At 39.7% G+C, this 26,403-nt stretch overlaps 1 protein-coding gene across 19 annotated transcripts in view; it reads right to left on the bottom strand.

Moving 5' to 3' along the window:
- The window catches only part of LOC145972463 (protein muscleblind), a 374,150-nt gene that overhangs the window by 276,287 nt on the left and 71,460 nt on the right, over positions 1-26,403 (bottom strand). The window contains exon 3 of one of the 19 annotated variants that reach the window (XM_083101120.1): positions 15,085-15,108. The exons of the other annotated variants lie outside the window; for them this stretch is intronic. Within the exon in view, the coding sequence (XP_082957246.1) occupies positions 15,100-15,108 (9 nt within the window). The 3' untranslated portion in view covers positions 15,085-15,099. Of the gene's footprint in view, positions 1-15,084; positions 15,109-26,403 lie in introns of those variants that run through there. 19 annotated transcript variants of the gene reach the window in all.

Raw genomic sequence — 26,403 nt, 5'->3', positions numbered from 1 at the left:
TACGGCAGCCAGACGTCGGTTATCGATTGGGAATGACTTTCGCGCAAACGTGTCAGAAATGAGAAGCATGATAAACGTGATAAGAGGCGGACGAGCGGCGACGTCGTGAGGATGAGGGAGAGAAAGGAAGAGAGACAGACGAGAACCGCGCGAAGAAAATCTCGCTTCAAAATTGCAGTCTTCTGCTCGCGGCGGCGATCGACGTTCCCCGATAAACGAGAGGGAACGAGGACGAGAGTCGAGGACCGAGTCGACGTCGCCGCCGAAAACGGCTGTGCCTGCTTTCCACTCGTTACCCGCGGGAATGGAAGACAAGGGGAGAGCGCTGAAAAATGGGGAAATGGAATTTAAGAGCGAGCATCACGGGAGAACGAAAATATCCCCGGATCGAAGACGAGGAAGGGTGGTTTGCGATAATTGAAAGACAGCGCGCTTGTAACGGAAGATCGCGACGCGAGAAAGGGAGAAGATATCCTGAAGTACATCCTTCGAATATCTGTATAGTTTCCATTCGTGTTGCTTTGCGTACCATAAGATGTTAATTAATATGCGATATCACACACGTATATCGGAGCACGATTCACAACGAGTATTAAAGTACAATAACAAGCATTAACTTTGTGCCCTAGTTATACAATGCAAAGTTCTAGAGTGGAAATCCGAGAGGAAATTTCTCGAATTAACTGTTATTTATTATGTACATAATATTCATTAATTTCTTGAAACCAATATTTTGTCTACTCGTACTTTTACACTGCCCGAGATGCTCGAGACTTCTTGTTTCCTCAATGAAAGAATGCTAATAATTCCATTTTACTAAACGAAGATTACTCTCGGAATGCTTATAAGCAGCAATTTTATCGTGATTTTATTAATGTAAACTATTTTACGTTCGGCTTCAGAAATTCAGTGTAAACTCCACCGAGTTAAGAAAGTGATCAACAAGCAAAGGAGTTTTGTGAACCTTGAAACTTATTGATTACTTTCTTAAAGACATTATTAAAGTATTTTCCCCAGTATGGCGCAAGCTCAATCTCACTGTTACCATATTACAATATCTTACGATATTAATATACGAATTATACACGGTATAACTATAGCACACGTTCAAAAAATTATTTTTCTGGAAAAATGCGAAACAACATTTTTCTTTAATAATTTTTTAATTAAAAAAATATCTGTTAAAAAAATGTATACATGCAAATAGGTATCGAAATCTTATCCTTTAATTATTTCCAATTTATCTAATCTAATTTGAAACTTGAATTGTCAAAAATACATTTGCTCTCGAGCTTCGATATAAAATATCATTCAAACGTTTCATTGCACATTAAGAATCGTAAATGCGAAAACTCCGAAATAAAACGAGGTCCGGAAAGATCAAATATAATGCCAAATCAGAATTACTGCGGGGAATAAGAAGCGGGGGAGCGTGAAAGTGCAGTCTCGCGCGGCGAAGAGTAACGCGAAGGCGAGACGGTGGCAAATTATTCGACACCGGTGTCCCGGCTCACGAAATTGTATTCCTGAGCGACCGGCGCGGGGTTAGTCGTCGATAAACGAGCGACGTTTCTCGATAAACCCCTGGAGAACATCGCTCCTTCGGAGCTTCCGCTCGCCGAGGTATACGGTACAGTTACTCTACGCCCACCTTCTCAGATTTTCGTCTTTATCCCTGACGGACGAAACACGCGTTCGACCGAGCGTATTCGCTGCCGGTCGTAAGAATCCTCCTCTACCCCGATGAAGGAAAAGACTCGAGACCGAAGGACTCCGAGGACACCGGCGGAAGATGTCTTCTCAGCAATCAGGAGGTCGTTTTCTACGAGACGGGCGAAATCGGACCTGCCAAGTGTATGTTTCGGAGACGCACGGAAGCGAATCGAAGCGCAGCAGAGAAGCTGAAAATAAGTGCGAAGGCACCGAGAAAAGGCAAGAAAGAGGAGAAAAAAAATAGAAGGAAAAAGAAGAAGACTGCGCCCAGGGAGAGAAGCAAGGAAATATCGTCGTTCCATAGGTGGATAGACATTTCGCGTCGTGCATTCTCTCTTCTTGAGATTAGCGTATATTAAATTGCATATATTGAATCATATTTTTAGTTTATTCAATTTGCATAATAGTTATCAAACATTTTTTTCTCTCTAGCAAAATACTGTATTTTTTATCTGACAATATTCCTTGCAAATGCATCTAGAAAGCATTCCGAAATTATACCGCGACACAATCAAGTGGACAAGTGTAAAACCCTCGTGTGCTTTTTCTGTCGGAGACAATTTGCCATCTCCATCGACGCGCTCACATGTTGGCCGGAAGAAGAATTTTCGTTCCGTCGTCATGCTTGTCGTTTGTGCGCCCGTAATAAAATTCGCTGTAGCCCCGAGACCGAGCACGGGCCAATCAAGTTTGCAAAACTCAAATCTAATTACTCCGGCCTTTGAATCAGGGACAAAGGAGAAAGGAGAAAGAGAGAGGGAGCGAGAGAGAAGAGAGAGAGAGAAGAGTTTTCATCTGGGCCGCGCGAGGGACCGAATAACAGATTCTACGTGACGAAGAAGATCCTTACGGTTCCTTAGTCACGAGGATAAGTTGAAGAAACGGCGCAAGCAGATGCAATTTTACGAAGCTAGTGCTATTGTCCTTCTTCCCAAATGAGAAACTGGATTTTCTCTCGTTTCTCAATTATCCGCCGATCGCTTCGTATCATTTATAGTTTCAATTCTTAGAACTTTGAGGACCTTGACTTAACATTGGCATTAATTTGTAGATAATAGAACGATAAAATCTCATCAAAATCTAATGTTCTTCCGTCTCTTGACACGAGGAAGGAAACAGCAAACTAGGATGTTACACTGAGAATGTTAACTTCTTCGCTATTAAGTCTTCTTAGCGTGAACGTTCTGCCCGCGTTGAATTATTTGCTCGCCGCAAATTCGACGTGTGGTATGCGTTCCACTGAATTCCGACGTGTTACGTGGTACGTCGATATTAATGAACCGCAACCATCGGTCGAATACGGTCGCACGGTTAAACCTATGCCACACACAACGTCACATTTGATAAATAATGCTCCCTCGAACTTGCAAAAGTAGATTTTCTGTCTAGGAAGAGTGAGAGTTTTCGCTAAAAAAATTATTATAATATATAATAACATATTACATTATAAACTGTAAAATACTTTCTCATAAAGAGATCCTAAAGCATTACAGATCATCAGTATAAAAGAGTTTGTTACATATCAATCTGTTTCTATTTCCCCAATATCATAAAAATAAATAAGAAAAAAATCTAATTAATAATGATCTCTTTGAATGCATAGTGAAAGATTGTCAATAAAACGATGCAAGTTTGACAGGTTCAAGATGTTTTATAACGCTGCATAGGAAATATTTTACGTAAATAACGGAAAAATGTGTTACAACTACACTTTCAATTTTGTTTTCTCTAATTATATTTTTTAAAAATGCAAAAATGTCTGTCGCGTAAATGTAATCGATAGTACGAATACGTATATTAAATTTCTCGCGTGGCTGTGTGCCATTTTCCTACGTTCTTCATTTCCATACTGCAAACAAACACCAGTATCGGTTTGGCAAACAACAAGATTAAAGTGCCGATTATATAAAAATTTTCAACACATGATACTGTGCATGCGACTGTATTGTAAATGCGACTTGTACTTTGCACATCTATAAATACGAAAGACAGCGCGAAATAGAAGCAAGCATCGCAGAGTGATTTCACAAAACAAAAGTCATTTAATAAGAAATAAGTGATATGGAGAACTTTAAAAAAACGAGATGTAGCAAAATATATTGATGTGTCGTTAAATATAGATAGAGGGAAAAGGATAGTAATACGAATTGCTCCGTAAACAGAATATCTTTCCACGATTCTGATAATGTTTATTTCGCCTTTTTCTCACACCCTTGATTTTTCCATATCTTAATGCGTCCCTCTTTAACGTTGTTATTTCTAAATTTAACTCGTATTTTAATAATTTATATCACATTGAAAAAATTTCATATATTGCATTTGGAAAAAAAGAATTTTATTCGAGAGGCTAAATAAAACTTTAAACTAAAATCTTGTGTAAATCGTAATTTCGTATCTCGAAAAATTTTTTTAAATTGAGAAAATCGGATACACTTAAATCAGCTGATTTTTTAGCAATTGACAGATTCACACATGGATTTCGATCAACTCGCGTTGAGGAAATTAATAACGCGCATAATCCATCAGCTGTTTAAATTTTCACGTCGAAAACAACAATTCAGCGGACCGACTGGAACAAGCCGATTCGAGTCGCGGCATTTCCTTACTGTCCGTCTTGTGTTTTTGTCAGCGACGGAAAAGCCGTCTCTCCCAGTCGCGAAGCCTACTTCGATCTCCCGAGGGAAACCACTCCGACTCCCATCGCGCTCAAACCACAGAGAAGCTCTAGAAGGAGTTGGCTGTGGGTGAATATAACGACGCCTGCAGGACCGTCAGACGCACGCGGTCCCGTCGCGATTGTTCCGCCGCATTTACCTTCGATTTGCCGTTCCGTCTTCAACGAATTACCCGCGTCTCTCGTCTACGCGACACGCGCATCTCCGCCGCATCTGCCAGGTATGCCCGTTACCGACCTGACAACACGCTTCCCTGATTCGTCGTATTCATGGTCACGTCGGAGTTGATGAAACCGTTCGATTTACGACAATATACATTAAGGTTACAAAATACTTGGACGCAGCAAACGTGAAATTTTTGAAATCCCCAACGAGAATCGAAGATCTCATTCCTAGTTTTACAGACTAGATATCGGAGAACGGTACATGAAGATAATACTGATCTCCCGGTAACCCCTTTGGGCCACCAAATGGCAATGAGACACGTAAACCCAAAAGTTCTCGAGTGCGCAGAGTTCTTACCGAAGAAAATGGAATTCGTTTCCTTCGAGCGATCTCGAGTAGCAAGAGGAAGGAGAAGGAAGAGAGGGAGAGAAAGGGGGAGAAGAGATAGTTTATACCGCGATATCCAAATGCGATCGAAGGAAAGAAGGAACACCGTTTGCGAACAAGGCGAGCGAGAGACGAGGGAGGAGAGGAGGTGGATGAGAGGGTGAGGGGGTATAACGCCGTCAGCCGTACGTTTCCTCATAGGCCGCGAGGCGCGAGGAAGATTCCGAAGAAGGGAAGAGCCTAGTATAGCGGTAGACACGCGGAGGAAATGTAAAGGTAGCCAGGGAGGAGAAGAGAAAAGACGACCGGCCATAACTTTCGATCCCTCGGCAATCTCGGTTTATAGGGACCGCCTCGCATGACAATGCGGAACGGTTCGGCAGGTGCGGCAGCCGCTAGAAGCGCCTAATTCGACCGGCGGCACATGTCGCTCGTAAACCATAGCATACTGCATCGCATCGCGTCATATCGGAGAAGCCACCCCCGGATAGGAGAGACTCGGCCGGTGCTCTCGTCATTTGTACGCGCGACGGGCGCCATGAATGTAATTTGGACGGTGGCGGCGATACGAGCCACCTATATCTTACGATCTCAAAGAGAGCGTAACGCAACGTTATAAAGGGTAAACACGGGACGTCGGGCTATACAAATGTAGCCAGGGGATACGACGTGTGAATTACTTGGCCGCTTCGCGTAAACGCGCGGCATAAACATCGCTAAATTATTCCTTCTTGTAGCGCTAAAGCGTGAGCATGAAATTTATTTACGCCGATGTATTCTCGACTACGATTATATTCTCCAAGCACGATGTAATTATTTATACAATAATCTGTCCGTTTATTCATATCGTTAAACATTTCGCGTAGAAACTTACAAATATTCATATCAGTGTTAATTTCAGTGAAAAGTATAATTTTTCGCCAACTCGAAAATATATATCTCTCTCCTACACCTCCCTCCGAATAGCAAGAATTACGAGGATGCGCGATATAGAATAATTAGCGAATGAAACGTTCGTTTAATCGAGTCGCGTTCATAAATAGAAAAAGTTTACAAACATCAGTCGGCGGAACTTATATAGCCGGATAATACGAGAGTGAGTCGCGCTATAAATAATATAGTGGCGAGATCTGGCAATCAAGAAGGGTCGAAATAGACGCCTAATTCGACCAAATTCGACCTAAACCTAATCGGATCAGCCCGCGCCGCTCGTAAACTACAAAGACGACCGGCGGTATACGATCCATCATCCTGTGCAGGATCAGACTCCATAAATGTAATTCGGACAAACAGCGATACCGTAGGCTGTCACGTAACGCGGAAAGGTTAATGAGAAGAGAGCGAAAAGAGAGACGGTACGAGAGCGTTGCAATAATAATCAGCTGACGTGGTAATGCGCTCCCACCGGTTTAATACGACGCGACCGCGTTTGATCCTATTTTTATCTCTCTGCGCCCGCGATTGCATCAAACGGGATGAGCTAATCGAAAACTAGAAATACGATAATATGTGACATTTAGCTCGCACGCCTCCGCCAGCGCCGCTGATATTTCCGTCTATGTGAAATCGATACTTTATTCAATGATGAGGATTAAACCGAGAATACGCGCGCGCGGAAAATGTTCCCCGGCATAGCCGACATTGTGCAAATTGGTTTTAATTTCAAATAACGACGCCAGGTTATCACTGAGACGTCATTTACGAGCCGCGCGGATATAAAATACAGGAAGCTGCGCTTCAATTTGCGTCTATTCATGCTGTTTCGGTAAAATCAATTTTTATACAGCCGTAGCACAATCCTGCGTATCCCCTTTTGCGTTTATTTAAAGAGAATACAAAGCCGGAGTGGCTAAGTCTAACATATGCGTAGAGAGGGAAAGAGAGGACAACATTTAATTTGGTTTCATTCGCTTGATAACCCCGCGAGCGTTATTGCGAATGCAAACGCGGTACTTTGTTTGACTGTTGCAAATGACGCGAATCAATCGACCAGAATGTAGGAAAATACGCAGGAATAACGCGTTCATCATCAAGCGGACGATTCTAAAATTTTACGAGCGAGTGTGCGGTATGCCGTACGTGTCGATTGTGCTATACAGAGATTGATTTTTATAGCAATGTCATTCTCCCCCCTCCCCCTTGTCTCTCTTTGATACTTTACTAGCGTGTATATTTATATATGTATGAATAAAGTTTTAAAATTTATAATCAGGAAAAATTTTATATTACAAAAAAAGATTTTGAAAATGAAAATCATGTATTATATATTTCTCACGTTTGAATCGATTAAATTTCACTTAACAAATTTTTATTTATATTCAAGCTTCCAAACTGTTTAATTTTAAAAGCTAGAAAAAATTGTAATATTTTTTTTAATAATCTAATATATAAATCTTTTAAAAAATCAGTTTCAAATTCATACAAGCTGATATTAATAAATTTATATATCTCGTATGAGGACAACGACAATATGATACATGCGTGAAGAATAAATTAAGAGATTATATTTAGAAAACTGCCGTACAAAGCAAATTTAATATTAACGGTATAAAAGTGCGGTATAAAAATATATTCTATACACGATCTCTTCGAGGATTAATTCGATTTCTCTCGTTGGAAACCTACGTTTTCTCGTTCTGACGTTCTAGTGCCTTCGTCCTGATCGCCTCCGTCGCCTCCGTCAAGAACCATTTCAAGTACTATCCACGTACCACGAGCACGATTAGAAAGTTCGTCATTCGGGAGGACGGCAGTCCGTCGACAATTTGTCGCGCGAAACTTCAATTTCCCGTGAACTCCGCGACCCTCTCTGTAACTTTATTGTCGCAGCGTCTGCTAACGGGGCGGAAGGACGGACCGGGGAAGGGGGCGAATCAAGAGCAGACGTGGCGACGAGCTAAGTGAGAGGCGGAAGAAGAAGTAGAAGTAGAAGAAGAAGAAGAAGAAGCAGCGGCAACATTTCTCCCTCCACCCCCCCAAAAACTATGGTCGCGCGCGCGTTCCCCGGCACTCGGAGACCTTTGCCGAGCTCGCGAGCGAGTTCGAGGCCCGGAGGCCGCGTCTGCAATTTTGTCACGTACGCGTCATAAGTCCTTCGCGCCTTTAAGTAAGAAGTAACACCGTGCCGCGTCCTCGCTATTCCGTGTACTCGTGTCCCTAAGTATCTCGCTCGACGCGTCTACGTGTATATGATTTATCACACGAGGTGCGCTGCAGAAACGCGAATTCGAGGCGAGAAGGCTGCTCGGAGACGTTAAAAACTTACGATCGAGCACACGTAAAGTTATAAAGGGAACAACGGCATTCGCGAACTTGCCTCGACGAGGAGCTGACGCGATCGGTTGCGCGTCACGACGGCTCGTAAATTTTGCGTCAAAATGAACGTAGCGACCCTGTCGTAGGTCTATACCAAAAAAAGTATACGAATACACGTGCGTGTGTATATATTATTCAAAGCCTTTCCTCTTCTCCTCGTAAAATTCCAGCTTACGACGCTCAATCGGAATTGACCCAAAAAATTTCGGCCAAAGGATGGTCTCGCGTTGTCCGCCTCCGCGTCCGGAGCTGACTCGGCGTGGTATGAAACTGTATGAAACTCCGTCACGTGCGCGTCATAAGTCTTCGACGTCTTTAAGTAAGAAGTAACGTCGTCGTACGCTCCACGGACGCCTCTCTAAGTACTCTGGAAGACTCGAACGTTGTGTGCGCGCATATATTGTGGTCCGCTCACCTATACACGCGTCTCGCGGACTCGTCGAAGAAATCGCCTAGAATATAAGCATGAGTGGTGACGGTGGTGACGGTCGAAAGCATCGAAGGTGCTAGGAGGTTCCGGGAGATTCGGTCGGAAGGTCGGTGCTGGCGATGGCGGGGCGACGAGAGGCAAGGGAAGAGAGGTTTTGGTAGCGCCTTACGCCGGAGTTCACTTGACGAGGAAGAGAAGGAGGTGGTGTGCGGCGGTCAGGCGTGGCCGGCATACCAAATCCGCGGGGTATTCTGGTCATGTAGCACAGGCAGGTACGGGTCCTGGCTTTCCAAGGGAGCGACTCGCCTACCATCTCCGTTCGCCCTCTCGTCTCCTCTTCTCCACTACCGCCACTCTCTGTCAGGCTCCCGCATTTTGCTCGTTCGCAGACTCTACCTCCTGGTAGAACGGACGGGGGAGTATTAATTGGCTTACGAGGCGACACTCATTAGCACTTTGAGTACGAGGGGTTGAGCGGACAAGGGAGGAGGTGAGAAACACCCTCCGGAGGCGTTGCTCGAGGCTACCTCGCGTCACGCGCCTTCCTACGGACTCTCTCAACCTACCTCTTGTCCCCGTCGAGAGTCGTTTCTCGCTTCAAGGCGAGGCAAAGAGAACTACCGAGGTAATGCAATAGTCGAGCCGACACTCGATATCGGCCGATTCATCTTCAGAAAAAGTGCAACCCACGCACACGTGTGATTAGATAATTTTTTTTTCTTCTATAGTCGATGATTCTCTCTCCATGAACAAAGATGCAGACGTTCATGCTTGCGATACCATCGTGAAAATGAAGCGATAGCCTTCTCGTTATTTCATAGTGACAATAAGAAAAATCGAAAACGGTCATCATCGATGAAGAACAAATTGAAAGACTATCGAAATAATTATCATCCTTAGATTGTCGCTGACGTTTTCCGTTTCATCGATACTCGTCGAATCACTCGATGGTGGCTGAATATAACGGAATAAAAAACGGAGAACGATCGATCCCCGGCACTCTTGCCAGACCGTCCTTGATTAAGTGTGATTCACTCGATGTCCTAAATACAACTCGGCGTGAGATAATCGAAACGAACTTTCAATTTATTCGTTATCCAAGCGAGATACTCTTGATTTTTTATCAATCTACACGAATCCTTGTTTTCCGTATTTCTCATATTCCTGCACAATGAATCATTCCTACACACATGCACACATTTATTAGTATTTATAATATATTCCCGACTATATAAAAAGGTCAAGAATTTCGAGCAATATACAGTAAAATGAAATGTTCATAATAACTGTCTTTCTTCGCGAAAAATTATTCTCGTCGAGGTTCTCGAGAGACGCTTTCGCAAAGTCGGTAATATCCCTCGGTACAATAATAATTCATATTTCAGAGGGTATAGCCAGTCCAAACCGGTCTCGCTCCCTCTATATATCCTAAAATCCTCTTCCTTTCAAGGTAAAACCTTAATTCGCACAAGTCGAGACGAAATTATGCAGAATCTCGGAGCGCGATGAACCAACACGATCTGCATTTCGGTGAAAATATACCGAGAGTGCGGTTCGCGAGGGGGGCGGAAAAGCGGGAGAGGGAGGATGAATCGCGGGGGGAGGGAGGGAGGGAGGATTGCGGCTACGGGATATTCCGTGGTCGCCCGTGGATTTGCACCCGTTGTGGTCGACCCGATACTCCGAACTCTCTCAGTAGATCCAATTTGATCGGAAGACCGCACCGTCTCTACGGTAGACCTTGTATAGGAACGGACAATGTGTGTATGCCCCATGCACGAGATAAACTCCGAAATGCTTATCGTCGAATCCCCGTACGCATCCCTCTACTTTCATAGCTAACCCCCTCGTCGACTTTCTCCTCTCTGTCTCTTCCTTCCACTCTCTGTTCGCACATTTGACTCACTCGGTAGTAGACAATGTTGCTCGATAAGGCATTGTTCCAGCGCGGTCTCGCGGAGCCGCGAGAGTCATCTCACATTATCGCCACCCTCCGTCACCCTTTGCAACGTTACTGCTCTGAACTTTGCTCGTCTGGATCTATATGTTTGTACATATGCGTATCGCACAAGCGTCTTTTCTTTTCATCTACTCGGACACGATATCGATTTCGTAAGATTTCTAGAATAAAACGGACAACCAAATGTATCACAATGCACAATTCTATGATTGAATGGATTGAAATTCTTGAATTATACACGTATGACATTTGCGGCATTTACATATTTTCATGATAATTGATACAATGGATTTTACAAAACTTTTGCACCGTTAGAACGCACGCGGATAAATTCTCCCACTCGTATGTCGATCACAAATCTTTTCATGAAGCGATAAATGTTTGTAGTTTATATTTCAACAAACTGACAGATTTTTCGTCCTAAAATTGACAAGCTGTAATTCATTTGTCGTGGCGTCCATTCTATCACGATAATAGGCGTTTTCGTGCCTTTGTTAAGTTCATAAAAAGAACACATAAAAAGAACACATTGAGTTTGACAGTTTAACTTTAAACTCCTGCTACGTTGCAAAAAAAATAGTCAATGTTCATCGACATTTAATCACTACGCCGTCAGTCACTCTGAATTTTGTGAAATTGCACGTGCAAAAATGTATCATTGAATTTTTATACATCTCGTGCATATTACGCCTTTGCCTCAATTAAAATGTACATTCGTAATCTCTGCTAGCCAAATCATTTCGTACACATATTGTTATTTTACGTATCTGACGCAATAGAAGCCGCCTACATCAAATTTTAATGCCGATGGAAGCTTCTCACTTCATACATATGTATTCGCGCATCGATATGGATAATCCTTCGCATTGACTATAACTATAAGCATAGAAGAGCCATCATCTATCGTCGTTTCAATAGTGAAAATAACATCCGTTAATTTCGTGAAACTCGTCTCACAAATTATTAAAATAAAATTTCAAAGCTCGACTACCCTACAAATTATTAAATTTCTTAATTTTATCTGACACAGTTCATGTTTGCAATTTGTTTTTAATTCGAATCAAAGATATAGAATAAGTGTGACAAAAGTGAAAATGCAGAGAGAGTATAAGAATGATAATCTATAAAGTGCAATGAGCACAATTCAAATACGACTAAATTATTGAAATAATATTTCGAATCAATCTTGTTTAATTGAAATGTTATTTAAAAATATTATTTAAAAATATATTTAATTTCCATAAAAATAAATATTCATTTCAAAGAGATTACCATACATTTTTAATCTAAAAAAGCAGCTATTTAATAAAGTATAAACAAAATGTAATTAAAAATCACAAGTTAGAAGAAAAAAAAATGAGTACAAATTTGTAGAAGCATTTAAATATTTTATTATCTTTGCAATAAAATAGAGAGGGAGAGAGAGAGTTGTTAATTAATTGATTTTAAAATGTATGACTTTAAAAATTACAATCTTTACATACACGTATATTTTTTAAAAATATTTACTTCTCTAATTTCTTAAATTAACTGAATATTTTAAATGAAATTTTATTAAATAAATTATTTTGCATTAATCGCTTGTAATCCAGTAAGAAAACTAATTCATATGTTTGAAATGTGTGTATTTATTTTTTATTTCAAATATTATTTTTTGTTTATTTCCGCTAAAGCGATCAAAGTAGAGAAATAAGCTGCGTTTACGTTTTCCCTGCGGTTTTCGTTTACGCAAATTCGATATCTACCCAAAGACGATACTCATTCTTATACTTTACATACCGCGACGCATGCTATTGCACGGTCGGCCTGCAACTCGCCATTCGTAGGTAATGAACCGCGCGTAAAGGTTGGTACTTGCGTCCTCCAGGGCATTCAACGTAAAGTAGCAAAAGAAAAAGGAGAAATCGCGCACGATCGTAGAAAACGCGTGACGACGGCTCGTGAGTGGCACTTGTCGTCGAGTGGGAAATTCACGTTCTTTTTTTACAGCTGCACAAGCCGCGTGCAGCACGTCGTATTATTTTCCATCGACGTATCGCCGCTGTCAAAGGCAGCGCTCGCTCTATATGTATGTGTACGAGGGGTACACGCATAATTTTTCAATTTATCGCTGGAGAACCGCCGCAATCATGCGTCGCGCACATGGTATCCGCCTACGAGACATGTATATCGTTGTATAACGACAGTATATCTTTATCGCGAAAATGATGTAAGAAGTGTTCGAGATAATTGTGCGACACGCACGATCGGTGGATTAATAAGCGCGTTAAGGAGGAATAAAATTCGAAACTGGCGATGACCTAAGAGACCGTAAAGCCGGGCGCGGTCACCATTTATTTATATTCTTATCAAGAACGGAAACGCGACTCGTTGAGGAAGGAGACTTTGCGGAACGTTGATAAATCGAGCTCGCCTATACACTGCAGCTTAATGTACGCCCGATATGGAGACCCCGAAGGCGGAGACGAAATTGGTTTTGCGCGACGACGACGACGACGACGACGAAGACGACGGTAAACTGGATTTCCCTTGACAAACAAAACAGATGCATCGATAAAACTTTGTCAAGGGTGTATCGCTCGATATTTTTAGCATCGAACACGTTAGCCTAATTCTTATTTAAATCTATTTATAAAAATATTTCAAAAAATATTTCAAAAAATGTTTAAATTAACAACTGTGTAAACGCAAATATAAATCGCCTGAAAAGTAATCATAATTAACTTTGAAATTTAATGTTATCGATAATTTTTCTACTTTAGATTACACAAAAGAATATTTTGTATGTTTAAAAACCAAGATTATATAATAGTTTTATGTAATATTTTATCACATCTCTCTAAAATTGCAAAAGAATATGCGCGGTAATGATAAGACATTCGGAGCACTCAAGATATTTGTCTCATAATCATATCGGTTATCGCAGCAGAGGAATCATGAAGTACCGTATATTTGCAGGACCAGGCCTGTCCCGTCGCGGTTTCCTCGTGTTCACTGAAATATACAGGGTCGGAAGGAATCTTCTATTCCACGTAGAACGAACGGAGGCAGGGGCGTAACGCGCGGGCCTTCGAACATTACATATTGACGAGTCTGGAAGGTTTCGTGGGCAAGGCACGGCATGACGCGGGAGCGTAAGTCCAAGATGGGGCCGAGGTAGGGAAAAGAGAAGAGAGGCGGAAAAGAGAGACGACGTGGAAGAGAGGAAAGTCGCTCGGCCGGAGAGAATCTTCCGTAGTGCGGCCACGTAGTCGCCGTTTGTCGATCGTACCGCAATAATTCCTTATTGCTCCTCCACCCCTAACCCTAACTCCTTCTTTTCTTTCTCTCGTTCCTCCTCCCCGTCTTCTTCTCCTCTTTCGCTTCGACGTCTTTCCTCCTCTTCGCTCGTTCTCATTTCTGTCCCCACCGCATTCTGCGAGGCAGCACCCACCTCACGTCCGGCCGTCCTCCCGCGTCCAACCTTTACTACTACCCCCCTCATCATCTTCTACTTTCGAAAGGGTTGCGAGGATTAACGGAAAACCATTAAATCTGGCACGATCGAAGGATCAAGCGGACAAATAACGTGACTCGTGCCACAAAACGCGCTTTCTTTGGTTCATGAATCGTTCCTGCTGCTAAAAGTAATGATGTGCCGAACGAATTATATGCTCCTGGAGACTCGAGTATTTTGGATGGTCTCGCGGAAATGAAATAGACTTCGCAGAGATGATTGTTCCGGACCAGTAAATGCATCTTACACGATAAATCTCGCGGAATCTTTCCAATACTATATCAACTTAAGTTACTAAATATATATACTAAATATATTACATCATCATCGACTAGCGCGATTGATAAAAATTTCTCTTTATATATTCTAGTTATAATTAAAACTTTATATGTGAAAATTATAATCAGAATTTAGAAATTCTTATTTTTTATACATAATTTCATCATGTTAATTTTACAAGTTTTTTACACATAATCTCAAGTTAATTTTACAAGTTTTCCGTGAATTAATATTGAAGAAAATTATAAACATTAAAACGGTTGCATAAGTGAACGTAAGTTATATTTACAAATTCAACGAAATAGAATAGAATATCGCAATCAATTGAGTTGAATTAGTTAAAAAGCCATTAATGAGTCGCTGTAATAACCGAATACATTATGATATATTGATTGTAGGCGTGGATCCATAATGGCTTCCTACGCTATAATACTAGGCGTTTATCAAATGCGAAGACTGAATGGAATGACATTGAATATAAATAGGTTGCTTAATCGTGGATGATAATTACCTCTATAAGAGCATTACTAGTATATGCTCGTTTTTCCGATTTTAATATTACGATTATATCTAACAGAGTACCTTCATTATAATTTCAAATAAACGACAACTGTACAAAAGCAAATAAAAAACACAGTTTCACTTACATATTAATGTAGCTCCGGTAATAAATCAAGCGTTAACTCACCTGTAACAAAAAAAAGAATCGACATTATTAAACTGCAAGAGTACGAAATGCTACTAGACATTATAAAACATCATATGAAGAAAAACTTGTATAAAGACATCTTATCGATGCATTAGATGTCTTAATTATGAGTAAGCATAATTGATATGAGGGATTAATTTCTACAAAATATTAATTCCTCTCCGCGTTACCCGTTGATTTTATTTTGCAGTCGCTTCTGTGCAAGCTTGACCCAAATGCGTGGCGAGGAAAGAAGTTCCAAAGTTATAGCGGACCACAGCCGCGAACGTTATTTCAAAGATGCCGGCGAGACACGCGTTACAACGAAGCTATGTAATTACAGTTCGGGCCGATATTTTCTCATAAACGTCACTTAACGCTTCGTGGTGGCTGCCCTTTGCTGCCCGGCAGCATCGCCCTCTCAAGAAGCGCGAGCGATGTTGCAGCCGAGATTTGTAGTCAGTTGTAGTTGGCCATTGGCACCGGGAAAAGCTTGCCAACCGTTAAATCACGACGGAAATTTATTCGCGTGACGGCAATTATATACATATATATATATACCCGTCGTTCTATTTGTAAATTATATCACGGGATCTGTCTCTGCTGCCTTAACTCGTATGAGATATCACGCATTGCAAATGAGACGAACATCATTTTCCGTCTCTCGCCGTCGCATTTATCGCTCGTATTTAATCTCAACCTACAATGTTCTCGCCGGCTGAGACGAAAATTATTTAACTCCGTAATAACAGTATGAGGTCAGCGCGAACTACTGTTATACGTTTTTGCCCCGCCGAAAGTTCCTACGCAGCTTGATACACTAAATTCGCATATTATTGGAAATTTTCGCAATCGTAAAAATTCGCGAATAATTGAGATTTCATTTCAAAATTACATCACTCCTGCGAAATTAACACGAAGCTGACGAGAACGAAAGACCGAGTAACGGAATAAACGCCCGGCTAGAAATAAACGCTTAGAGCGCGATAAATGGATTTTTCTATGGTTAGTTATTGCCGTGTATCATCCGGGGTACTCGAGAAAACGGACGTGTCTAACCGCCACCGCTGAGGTGTCTGGGCCACGTTGTCGCCGACGACGGAAATATAGACGATAAACCCGGGAAATATGGCTGGAATTCTTGTAAATTGCAAGTTACAATAACAAAGTGGCTGTTCCGGGCGTGTCGCACGTAACTACACTTGAAGCAAACACACTTTCCGCCAGCTACTTTGTATTAAAAATACAGGCGTTATAAGCCGCGACAAGGGCACATTAAATTATTGTCTGCGTGCGAAGAAAAAAGATTTTGCTGTCGTAGCGAATGCGTCATCGTTGCGCTATTCGCATATCGTTGAATAAAAATCTTGAGTAAATTTGTTCAAGAGACACTAATCTCTATTTGCTACAGCAAATTTAATCTGTTACTGACCCGAACATTAATAAATACACTTTTGCGTGATTCGTTACTGTAATAAAATTATTTCTTTTTTGCAAATTCGACAAAATTATTTTTAACAAATAAAAATAATATTTGTAAATCTTTTTACGTTATTTATATAATAACTAATATAAAAATATATTGCGCTAATAAATTCTTTTTTCTCGTGTAGTGAAACTTTAGAATTTCTTAAAATAGAACAGCACTCAAGAGCTCCATGATACAGAATAGAGACACATTTAAAAAAGAGATAATAAATTTATAAAATCCGAAACTTTTGAAGCAATTGGAACTCGAATCGATCTTTTTGCTAAATCCGTCACTGCGCAGAATTACAGTGAAAAAAGCCGCAAACAAAGTCACGTATACATGTAACGTGGGCGCGACGACATATTCTTCTTCTAACAGATAAATTGCGTTGCACTTGAAGCAACTTCGCCGCGAGCTCGATTACGTAACGATGAAACATTTTATCGCGCGTGGGTACGTGAGTGCGTCATGTTCCATATCCGTCCTAACAAGGCTAGCCTTTATGTTGCCCGTGTTGCGGCGATAGTAAGCGCGCTCGATAAAAATGTTCAGCAAGATCGATACCTGTCATCGCCACGTCGCAAAGTTGTCGATACCGCGACGCACGCCGATAGGTATTTCGGCAAAATTGACATTTTATAAAAATGATCGCGCGCGGACATTCCGCACGTATCCGCTTATGTCGTGAGCGTTGTCACGAAAAATCGGACCATAATGATCGACTCTCCTTGAAATAAGTCGCGATATCTATTACACTTCTCGTCGAATAAATACGTTGTCATTAATCGATATTTCTTGACTTTTGACACGTTATAAACTACGATATATAAATTTAATCGGAAATTAAAATAACATGTTTACTTTTATACATCGGTAAATTCAGATAAGAAGAACGAATGAAGTCATCGTAATCAACGAGAACATATCGTAAATGTTTCTAAAAAATTCATCGCGATAGATGAACATCCATGCAAATCACCGCGCGTTTTGCATTCATGCGCGAAACTAATTGTTAGATTCGATTTTGTAATACGCTGAATACATCACTCTGACGGCCGACGCGCATTCATTGTAAATACTTGGACCACCGGCACAGAAAAGCCGAAGCATAATACATTAATCGCATCTATGTAGCAGCTGACCATATTTATAATTTATCGGCTTTGCTATGCGGTTCGCCGAGAAGTGTGTCGCGGTACAGACATCATTCGTCATGACTTTATTGCTCGTTACACAGGCAACATTGTCTCATTAATATGTCAAGTTGCCATGGATTGGTTGGATGGATCGAAAACGACGAGGTGAACAAGCGTTTGACAGTTCTATCGATGCGCAACATTCGTATTAACAGTGCAAACAATAGCAATTTGCGTCATTATCCTTGGCTAAAACTAATTGCGATCTAATCACACTGACAGAATTATCACTGTCGAATTGACAATCTACATCTGTTATCGATCGATCGGGTCATTTGACTATCAGACACGTTGACCTCTCGCTTCATGATATAATCATCGCTAAAAGCGTCCAATATACATATGTTTATAGACTAAGAAAGCTAAATATACTTTAGACTTTGTCTTTCCATTTTATAAAAATAGAATCTATCGAATATATTAATAAAGAGATGTATAAATTCACGATAATAACGTCAAATCAGTTTGATAAAATTTGAATATTAAAATTTCAAATGTGTAAAAATCAGAACTGTAAGAAAAACTGTGGCAATTTTATATCTCTATTAAATAAATGAAATGTATCAGAATTTTGCGTATATCTGTAGATTGCGGCATAAACGAGGATTAGAATTATGTAAGACGACATTCTCTCTTTTTTTCGTTAGCGCGGCAGGCGAAATAAAAAAAATTTAAAGAAGCGAGTGCGCCGCAGAAGGAATTCCAAGAGAGGAAGTAAGAAACGAGGACGAAGGTTGATACAGCGGTAATGGCGTAGCATTGCAGTGCCACCCCATTACAATTTGCAATTATTGCATTTCTCGGCAAATGGATTGTGCTCGTGGCCGGCTGCTGCATCCTAGGAAGGAAGAGCTACGAACGTGATTGCGTTGGGGATTTCGCAATACGACTTTACGGTCCCAGATATGATCCCGGCGAAAAATTCGTCTGATAGCCAATAAAGCTAAGTGGTGTACGTGTGAGCGTACACTTTATATACGTTGTCGCGTTTACGTGTGTATAGGAGCGCCGCGAACGTGTGACGAGCTCACGCGCCGTATACGTTAACGAAACGGTAGCGCGCCGGATGAGTTATCGGTATTACTTTTATCGCTCGTCCGGCAACTTCGCCCCCGTACCACGCTACATCCCTTTATTGGAGGGAAGTCCGCGAAAAATGAAGAGAAATGCACTACCGAAAGATTACCTTCGAAGAAAGCGCTGAATATCAGCGGTAAACGGATGAAAGCGCAAATAATGCTTCGCAAATATACTCAAATGTATGTCTAACAAAACCTGCAAATGCAAATGGATAGATATTAGTATCACAAGTTTTCGTTAAAAAGGATTCCTGAAAAATCTGCTCTCCTGCGTCTTAAAATTATACAAATGATATTTTAATAATTCTCTTCCTCTATAAATAATTTATCAATCACTAGCAATCTATCGCACATTCCTCTCAAACAACTGAGAATATAATAATCTCAAGAAAATAACGTTCTTTTATTATCTCGTAGATAATAATTAAAGATTAAAATATCTACTTCGTTAAATACTTGAAATAAAATAAATTCCAATGAGAGAGAGAGAGGGAAGAGGAAGAAATATTTTAAAATATTAACTAGCTATCTATATGATATAGATATATTATTTTTATTATCGTGGGAAAGATCTCCCTAAATTGAATGCATCATTCAAATCCTATCTAACGCTACGCGATATTTCGGCCAACTCGCGAGCGGCTCGCAGCCCTCGCTGGTCGACTCGCAGCAAATTAGATTAGCGCGAATTAGCGAACCGTGCTCCGTGCCGCCGGCTAGATTCCAACGCCGGTAGAAAAGGGTGGCTAGGTTACGAGCCACCATCGAAACGGTCAGCGCTGTTACTACCATGGACAAGCTGCGAATCCACCGTTACCACCGTTAAACCACCCGCTCGGTAGCACCCTCCGAACATTACCATCTCTCCTGGTGCTGGCAGAAAGAGCGAGACGGCATAAAATGCGCGTGGGCACAAGCGGAGGAGTGTGCAATTATCTTTTCTCCCTCCTTTCTCTTCTCCAACGAGAGTGGAGAGAGACGGTGTCTACTTATCTTAAGTTCTCGCGGCAGGCGAAGAGGCTCACCTTGAGAGAAAGAAAAAGAGATCTCTACTCTCGCGAGTAACTCACATGACGGGTAAGAGAGCCCGCTGCACGAAAGTCTCCACTTCGAGGGCCACATTACGCGCGGGAAATGAACGGGTAACGAACAACAGCACTCGTAAAAGCAACCGTAATATAAATAGTTGCGTTATTTGATTACGATGATTAAATCGTCTAGGAAATAATAGAAAGGATAAATACGCGCTCGGGAGAGAAAGTGCTTCAGCGTGGAAGGTAAGAGCTATCGCAAAACGGAAAGTACAATTGAAATCATGCCAGTGATTTGTACTTGGCATGTACAGAGAGAGAAAACGTACGAGATATGCGCTCATGCAGATGTATTTTCTTTGTATGGACGTAAATTAATATAATCACGAGTCTATTATTTAGTAAGAGGCTGAATTATAAATCTTGTCTTTCTCGAGAAGACATTAAAATTTGTTAAATTATAAATGAAGAGACAAATTATAATTGTTAATTTGAGAATTTGTCCATTTGGATATGTCGTTTATTTTATCGTATCTCATAATTGAGAATTATAAGCAAAAATCTCGAGAAGAAGTAGGAGGGAATCTACTCATAGAATTATTTTACGATTATGCGCATTCATATAATAATGAAATGTATAAACTCGACCGAAGATGACACTCGACTTGGTTGTCTCGATCAAAAAAGAAAATCGAGAGATAATAAAAGAAGTTAACGAGAAACGAGGACAAGTGGAGGAAGTGCCAGTTCTACGCAAAGGAGCAAGAAAAGCGTTGAAAATGAGAAGATGGAGAGAGAAAGATAAATTCAAGTATTTAAAAAAAATAAAAGTAGAAAAGAAAGAGAGAGAGAGAGAGAGAGAAGAGCAAGCAAAAGAAAAAACGAGAAAAAGGGTGAGAGTTTCGCTGAATCAGTTGATGGAACAAGCGGAAATGGAATGTAACTCGGCGCTACGATTCTTCCTAATAATGTTTCCAGTGTTTCCAGCACGTTAAATGACTGCCGCAGTGATTTTTATCACGCGGGCTTTATTTCGTTCGTTTGCTCGTTGTCGAAATCGAAGCGCTAATTGCGATCGCCCTCGCACGTTCGAGTCTCCCATCTATCGTCTCCTCTCTCATTTTTTTCACCCAGCAACGAAACGACAGAACGGTGGGCGCAATAAGTCGAGTTTCCACAAGCGTTATGAAAGATGAATCAACCGCGATCGTTAAACGCGTCATTAATTTTAATTGTTCGCATCTTAACGAATTGAGATTATCTTCTGTTGTTTGTGCAAACAAGCGAACGTGTGTGTATCAGTTAACGCGATATGCTCGGAGTGTTATATTACGTTATAAATGTTCAATAAAAGGATGAATGACGTAATGACTGCTGATGTTTATGGATGTCAAAATGTTTATTCGTTAAGAAAGATGAAGAGAATGAAGCAAAAATATATGCTTGTTTGCAAAATGAATTATTTATATTTATAAACATAATTTGCTTGCGCATCTTTCTTTCTCCTATAAATAAAACAATATTTAAAATAATGTTTTTAATGCTGAAATCTTCATTTTTCTGCATGGCTTTTAAAACTTTCTCGTGTCAAATTTCCAGCTGATTACATCAATATCGACAAATGCGTACGAGTTTAATCGAAAATTCTTGGACAAAGAAGAAAGGAAAATACGAGATTAAGGAAAGAAGTAAAGTGACGAAGAATAAGATGAGTAATGCGCGCAAACACACTGCCGACATAATCCACCTGGTTCTTACTTCCCATAGTTCCGCACATATTTGAATCCTTTCATGAAGTCAACGGGTGGAGAACAAAAAACAGGAATACGAGGAAGAGAGAGAGAGAGAGAAAGGTGGAGGGAGAACAATGTAAATGCAAGAAAGGGTACGAACAGCCGTCTCTCTGCTCTTTCCTGCAAGTCACGCCGTATAAACCCTCCTCACCTGCATAAACTTTTGCAGCAAGTTAAAAAAGAATCAATCCTCAATCTCTATAAAAAAAATTCGAGAGAACAATATTTTTGATTTCCTCACGAAGATAAAGATACACAAATGAGTAGTGCAAACAATTCGTATCATTCGATTATACGATCCTATTTTTTTTGTTTACTTTCTTAATTTTTATTCTAAAAGAAAATATTTTTTTATACCATAGATTATAAATCTATTTCTGTGTATTTTTCACGTTATTTTTTTAATGCATAATTTTGATTTTTTTCTTAATCAAAATGACACTATTATATGTTCATAATATATTTTTCTTTTTGTAATAATGCATCCCTCTTCGTTATTTATGCTCGTCCACTTTAATCTGATAATTCGCTCCGAATACTTCACTCGATCTAAAGAGTATAAAAAGATGCCACGAGTTGCGAAAGAAGGTGAAAAAGAAAAAAAGAGTGAAGGAGGGAGAAATGAAGGGAGGTATGAAGAGGAGGAGATAAGTAACATACACCAGTACTCTCGGCGGCATCCAGCCGGTTTTTGCAGCGCTTAGACTCGCGCGGCAAAAGAGGCAGAAAGAGCAACAGCGAAAAACAGTTCGCTCTGACGAGACTTTTCGGGCGTGTGTATATGAGATGCATTAAAAGCCGCGCAAACCGGCCGACGAATTAGGCCTGTCGAGTTTTTCTCGGAAAAAAATATCTCCGTTAGAAATCATTAAGATTCACAAGAGAGATTTAAATTATTTGATATTAAACAATTTGTGGCACCCAAAAATAGCATTAAATTTCTGTTACAATAAAATGCATCTAAAATTTCATTTAAAAGTCTATCTATATCTTAGAAAATTCTAATTCAACAGAATTCGATTTTAAACATTGATTTTATTTTGTACATAATTTTGCAACAATTTCCGCCCTCAAAAAAATACTAGATTTATCAGGGAATCTGCAATTGAGAAAAAATATTTAACTCCTAGTACATCTTATATATTTAGCTTCTGTACATCGGAAAGCAACACTAGTTCTGTCACTTACAATTAAAGACAGAAATGGCATGTGTATTAATGAGATCGAAAAGATGAGCAAGATACAAGCAGTGATCTTGAAGTACGCAAAATGTAGCTTTTCCAGAAGCATAAATACGTTTCACCAATATTATTTTCTTCATAATTCGATCCTGAAAACAAAGATGTATATATCAAAGATGTATACATCGATTCTCGTAATATTGGCCATAGAGACTATCTTTTAGAATTTTGCATGAAAAACTGAGCTGTATATGAAATATAAACAAAATGGAACAGAAATAACCGATAATTTATAATATCTATAATCATTCCCTCAATTACGAACATTACGAGTTTTACAAGATTATCTACTTCAATTATCGACAATACAAAGTCGATTAGTATATTACATACAATCATACGTACATAGTGACACGACATTTACATATTCATTGGAATTATGTTTCATTGTAATGTAATTGGAAAGTGTGAGACATTGTATTTACACCATATACAAAGTGGATATTAATACTGTCTTATGTTTCAACACACGGAAGCATTATCAAACGATTGGTATGCGAGTCGTAGTCATTATATCAATTATGTCGCGCCGAGAGTAATAATACATTAGGTAAGCGACTGAAAGTACTACTGACAGATAAACAGCTCGTCGACATGCAGTTACGCGGATAATAAGAGACACACGTTGATGTCAATGAAGAGACGTGGTTTAGCCATCATGTAGTTACATAGCGACTTTCAGCGTTATCTTACGTAATCGACCTATATTTTTTTTTCTTTCTCTTTCTTTCTTTCATTTTGTCATCGAATATTTGCACATCGAGTACAATTAATTTGACACGAGGGATAAACCGCTGAGGGCATTGCAGTGTACAGATTTGAGGCATTACTGGGCATTGCTTGGGCATTACTTGGGCATTATTAGGTTTTATTGAAGTATTAATGCGTATTATGGACGTTATTAAAGTATTATTAAGTCTTTCTTTCCAAATAATAATTTTAAATTTATTAAAATTAAAATTATTAAATTTTAAAAATTTAACAGTGATGCCCAGGAATTGGGCATTAGTAGGCATTAGTGTACATAATTTTGATCAGCGGTTTACCCCTCGATTTGACATAAAAGGAAACTGTTCAAATCTATATCGCTATATAATTAAGTTCAATTAATGCTTGCGAAAAGTGATAAGATCGAGCGATGAAACAAACACGATTACTTATCTTTGAAGAGAAAAAGAAAGAAAAATAAAGCGAAATGTATACGTTTAATCATTCAGAGCTGTGCCTAAAGAGAGAACAAAGGTGGGAGAGAGAAAGCGACAATTACGAAATCGAAACCTCTTGCAAACCAGTTCGGCTCTTGGAACGTTTCCTATATAGATGATCTCATTAGCAGCCAATGAGACGTATGCCCGTAACGTAGCGCGCACAACGTGACGCAACGCGCATGAATTAATGAGTCAGTCGCACGTTCGCCGGGGATAAATCTTCTCCGATCCTCCATAATTAGTGTCAGTTAACCGATCCTCCGGCGAGACCCGTGTTCGTGCGCGCTAAAACTTCGATCTCTCTGACACGTAACCCGATACAGACGATTCATTAGAAAAATTTAATTGCCCGCCCGCGTTGATGATAAACGCGGAGAGTGTTATCCGCTGTATCATTATAAATTTGAAATATTCCCGAAACATTAAGAGTTTTCATGAATCGAGCTCGCAGAAAACGTTACGAGATTATCAATCTAATACTCTCTTTGTGTTTAATTTCAAATAAGCTTTCTCCAATTTTATAAAAAACTCGATAAACGAAAGCAAATACAGAGCACGTGATTTGTCATTCGTGTATCTACGTAATTAAAATTTTAAAACTTTTACTATAATCAATACGAGATATACAATGTATTATTATTCTAGTACTAGTTTATTGTTTATCAATTTTGTCAATTATATATTATAATTACTCGTGATAATTTTTAAAGATACTTTAATATAAAAATAATAATCTTACATAACTATATAGACAGCTATATAGACAACTATAGATTCTATTTTAATATTTCAGAAAAAATTAAATAAAATAGATACTTTCTCATATGTAATTTTGACTTCATATAAAATGAAGATTATATTTTAAAATACAAACACTTGCAAAAATTAATTTATTTGACGTTCATGAAAGTAAATTATTTTTCTCTCTTATTGCAATAAGAGAGATTTAGACTTTTCATAAGCGAGTTTTGGATATTTTGTTTATATAATATGCTAAAATTAAAAAAAAATATAATTCTTGAAATAAAAATGAAAATACTATTACACGACCAAAGCTGCTTGAATACAATTTTCGCTCGTAAAATTGTTTTGTGTACACGAAATTGTCCCACATTTTTTTAGCAAAATTATTTTTGATATTTTTCACACGACATTCCGTTTAATATACGCATTATTCACTAATTACACAATAAAAACGTATAATATTATCAGCGTTTTTTTAAATCCACCTTTTACACGCAATACTGCTAAATTATAAACGTATCGTGATTTCTCTCGCGCGCGCGTTGAAGGACGTTCTTTAAACCGCCTTACTTCGCAAAGAGAAACATAACGCTGACGTATCTGATAACATCTGTGTCGCGGCTCATTTCGTTCCTCGACTCGATCCAGTCGCGAAATTACTTTCGGGAACAGCGGTACCGACGTGCGCAAGAGTAACGGCGAGAGAATCGGAACAAAACCCGAGCGAGCATTTCGGGCTCGCTCGCTTTCGGAGGGATAGCATTTTGCATGCGGTAGGATAGCGAAGGCTCGGTATTTGCTAGCGCGTTGTTACCACGGATTATGGCGCGCGTCTTCAACCCCGAGAGGTTATACGGCTGGAAGTTGAATAGTCTGCGTGAAAGTTCCACCGCAGCGCGCAAAGTTCCTCCCTCGTTAATTCCAAAGTTTCGCGAATCTCTCGCCTTTCCTTTTTTTCTTTTTTTTTTTTTTGCGTCCGAAGAAGAACGCCCGCCTCTTACATCCGTCGCATTTGTAAGAGCAAACGCGAGCAGGGTTCCATTTGACAAAAGCCAGATGTAAGACAACTGTCGGGGAAGTGGATCATCCGTTTCGCGTTAACAGAGCAAGGCTCGAAGACTCTCATCGTAATGGTCGGTTAATCTTTTCTGCGGAATCTCGAATTCCGTATTCTTTAAGCGAGATTTCATTACATATATCCTATAACAAGATATCCATTTTAATAAATAATTGTAACGGAAGATGTGCTTTTGCTACCTAAAATACATAAAGTGATCTTTGTACTAATATTAACTGCAACTATAACAGTGCCTCTCTCAGATGAAGAATCATTCACGAGATTAATATTGTTTGAACGATAGCCCTTCGCAGTAAAATAATTTTAAACGACGGGAAAGAAATTAGAAATAATTAACAAGTAAACTTGAAATTTATTTTTTTCACCTCTGCTACCGTGCAGATAAAAGTGCGAAGGCCGGGTATCGCGAAAACATTTTATCGCGTCGCGCGAATGTACGTATAGCGTGAAAAAT

This window comes from Camponotus vicinus, unplaced genomic scaffold, assembly GCF_025532165.1.
Source record: "Camponotus vicinus isolate PSW18456_S1 unplaced genomic scaffold, iyCamVici1.0 SCAF_5, whole genome shotgun sequence".
Lineage (NCBI taxonomy): Eukaryota > Metazoa > Arthropoda > Insecta > Hymenoptera > Formicidae > Camponotus > Camponotus vicinus.
The sequence above is the reverse complement of the archived record's forward strand: the minus strand, read 5'-3'. Positions and strand labels throughout refer to the sequence as shown.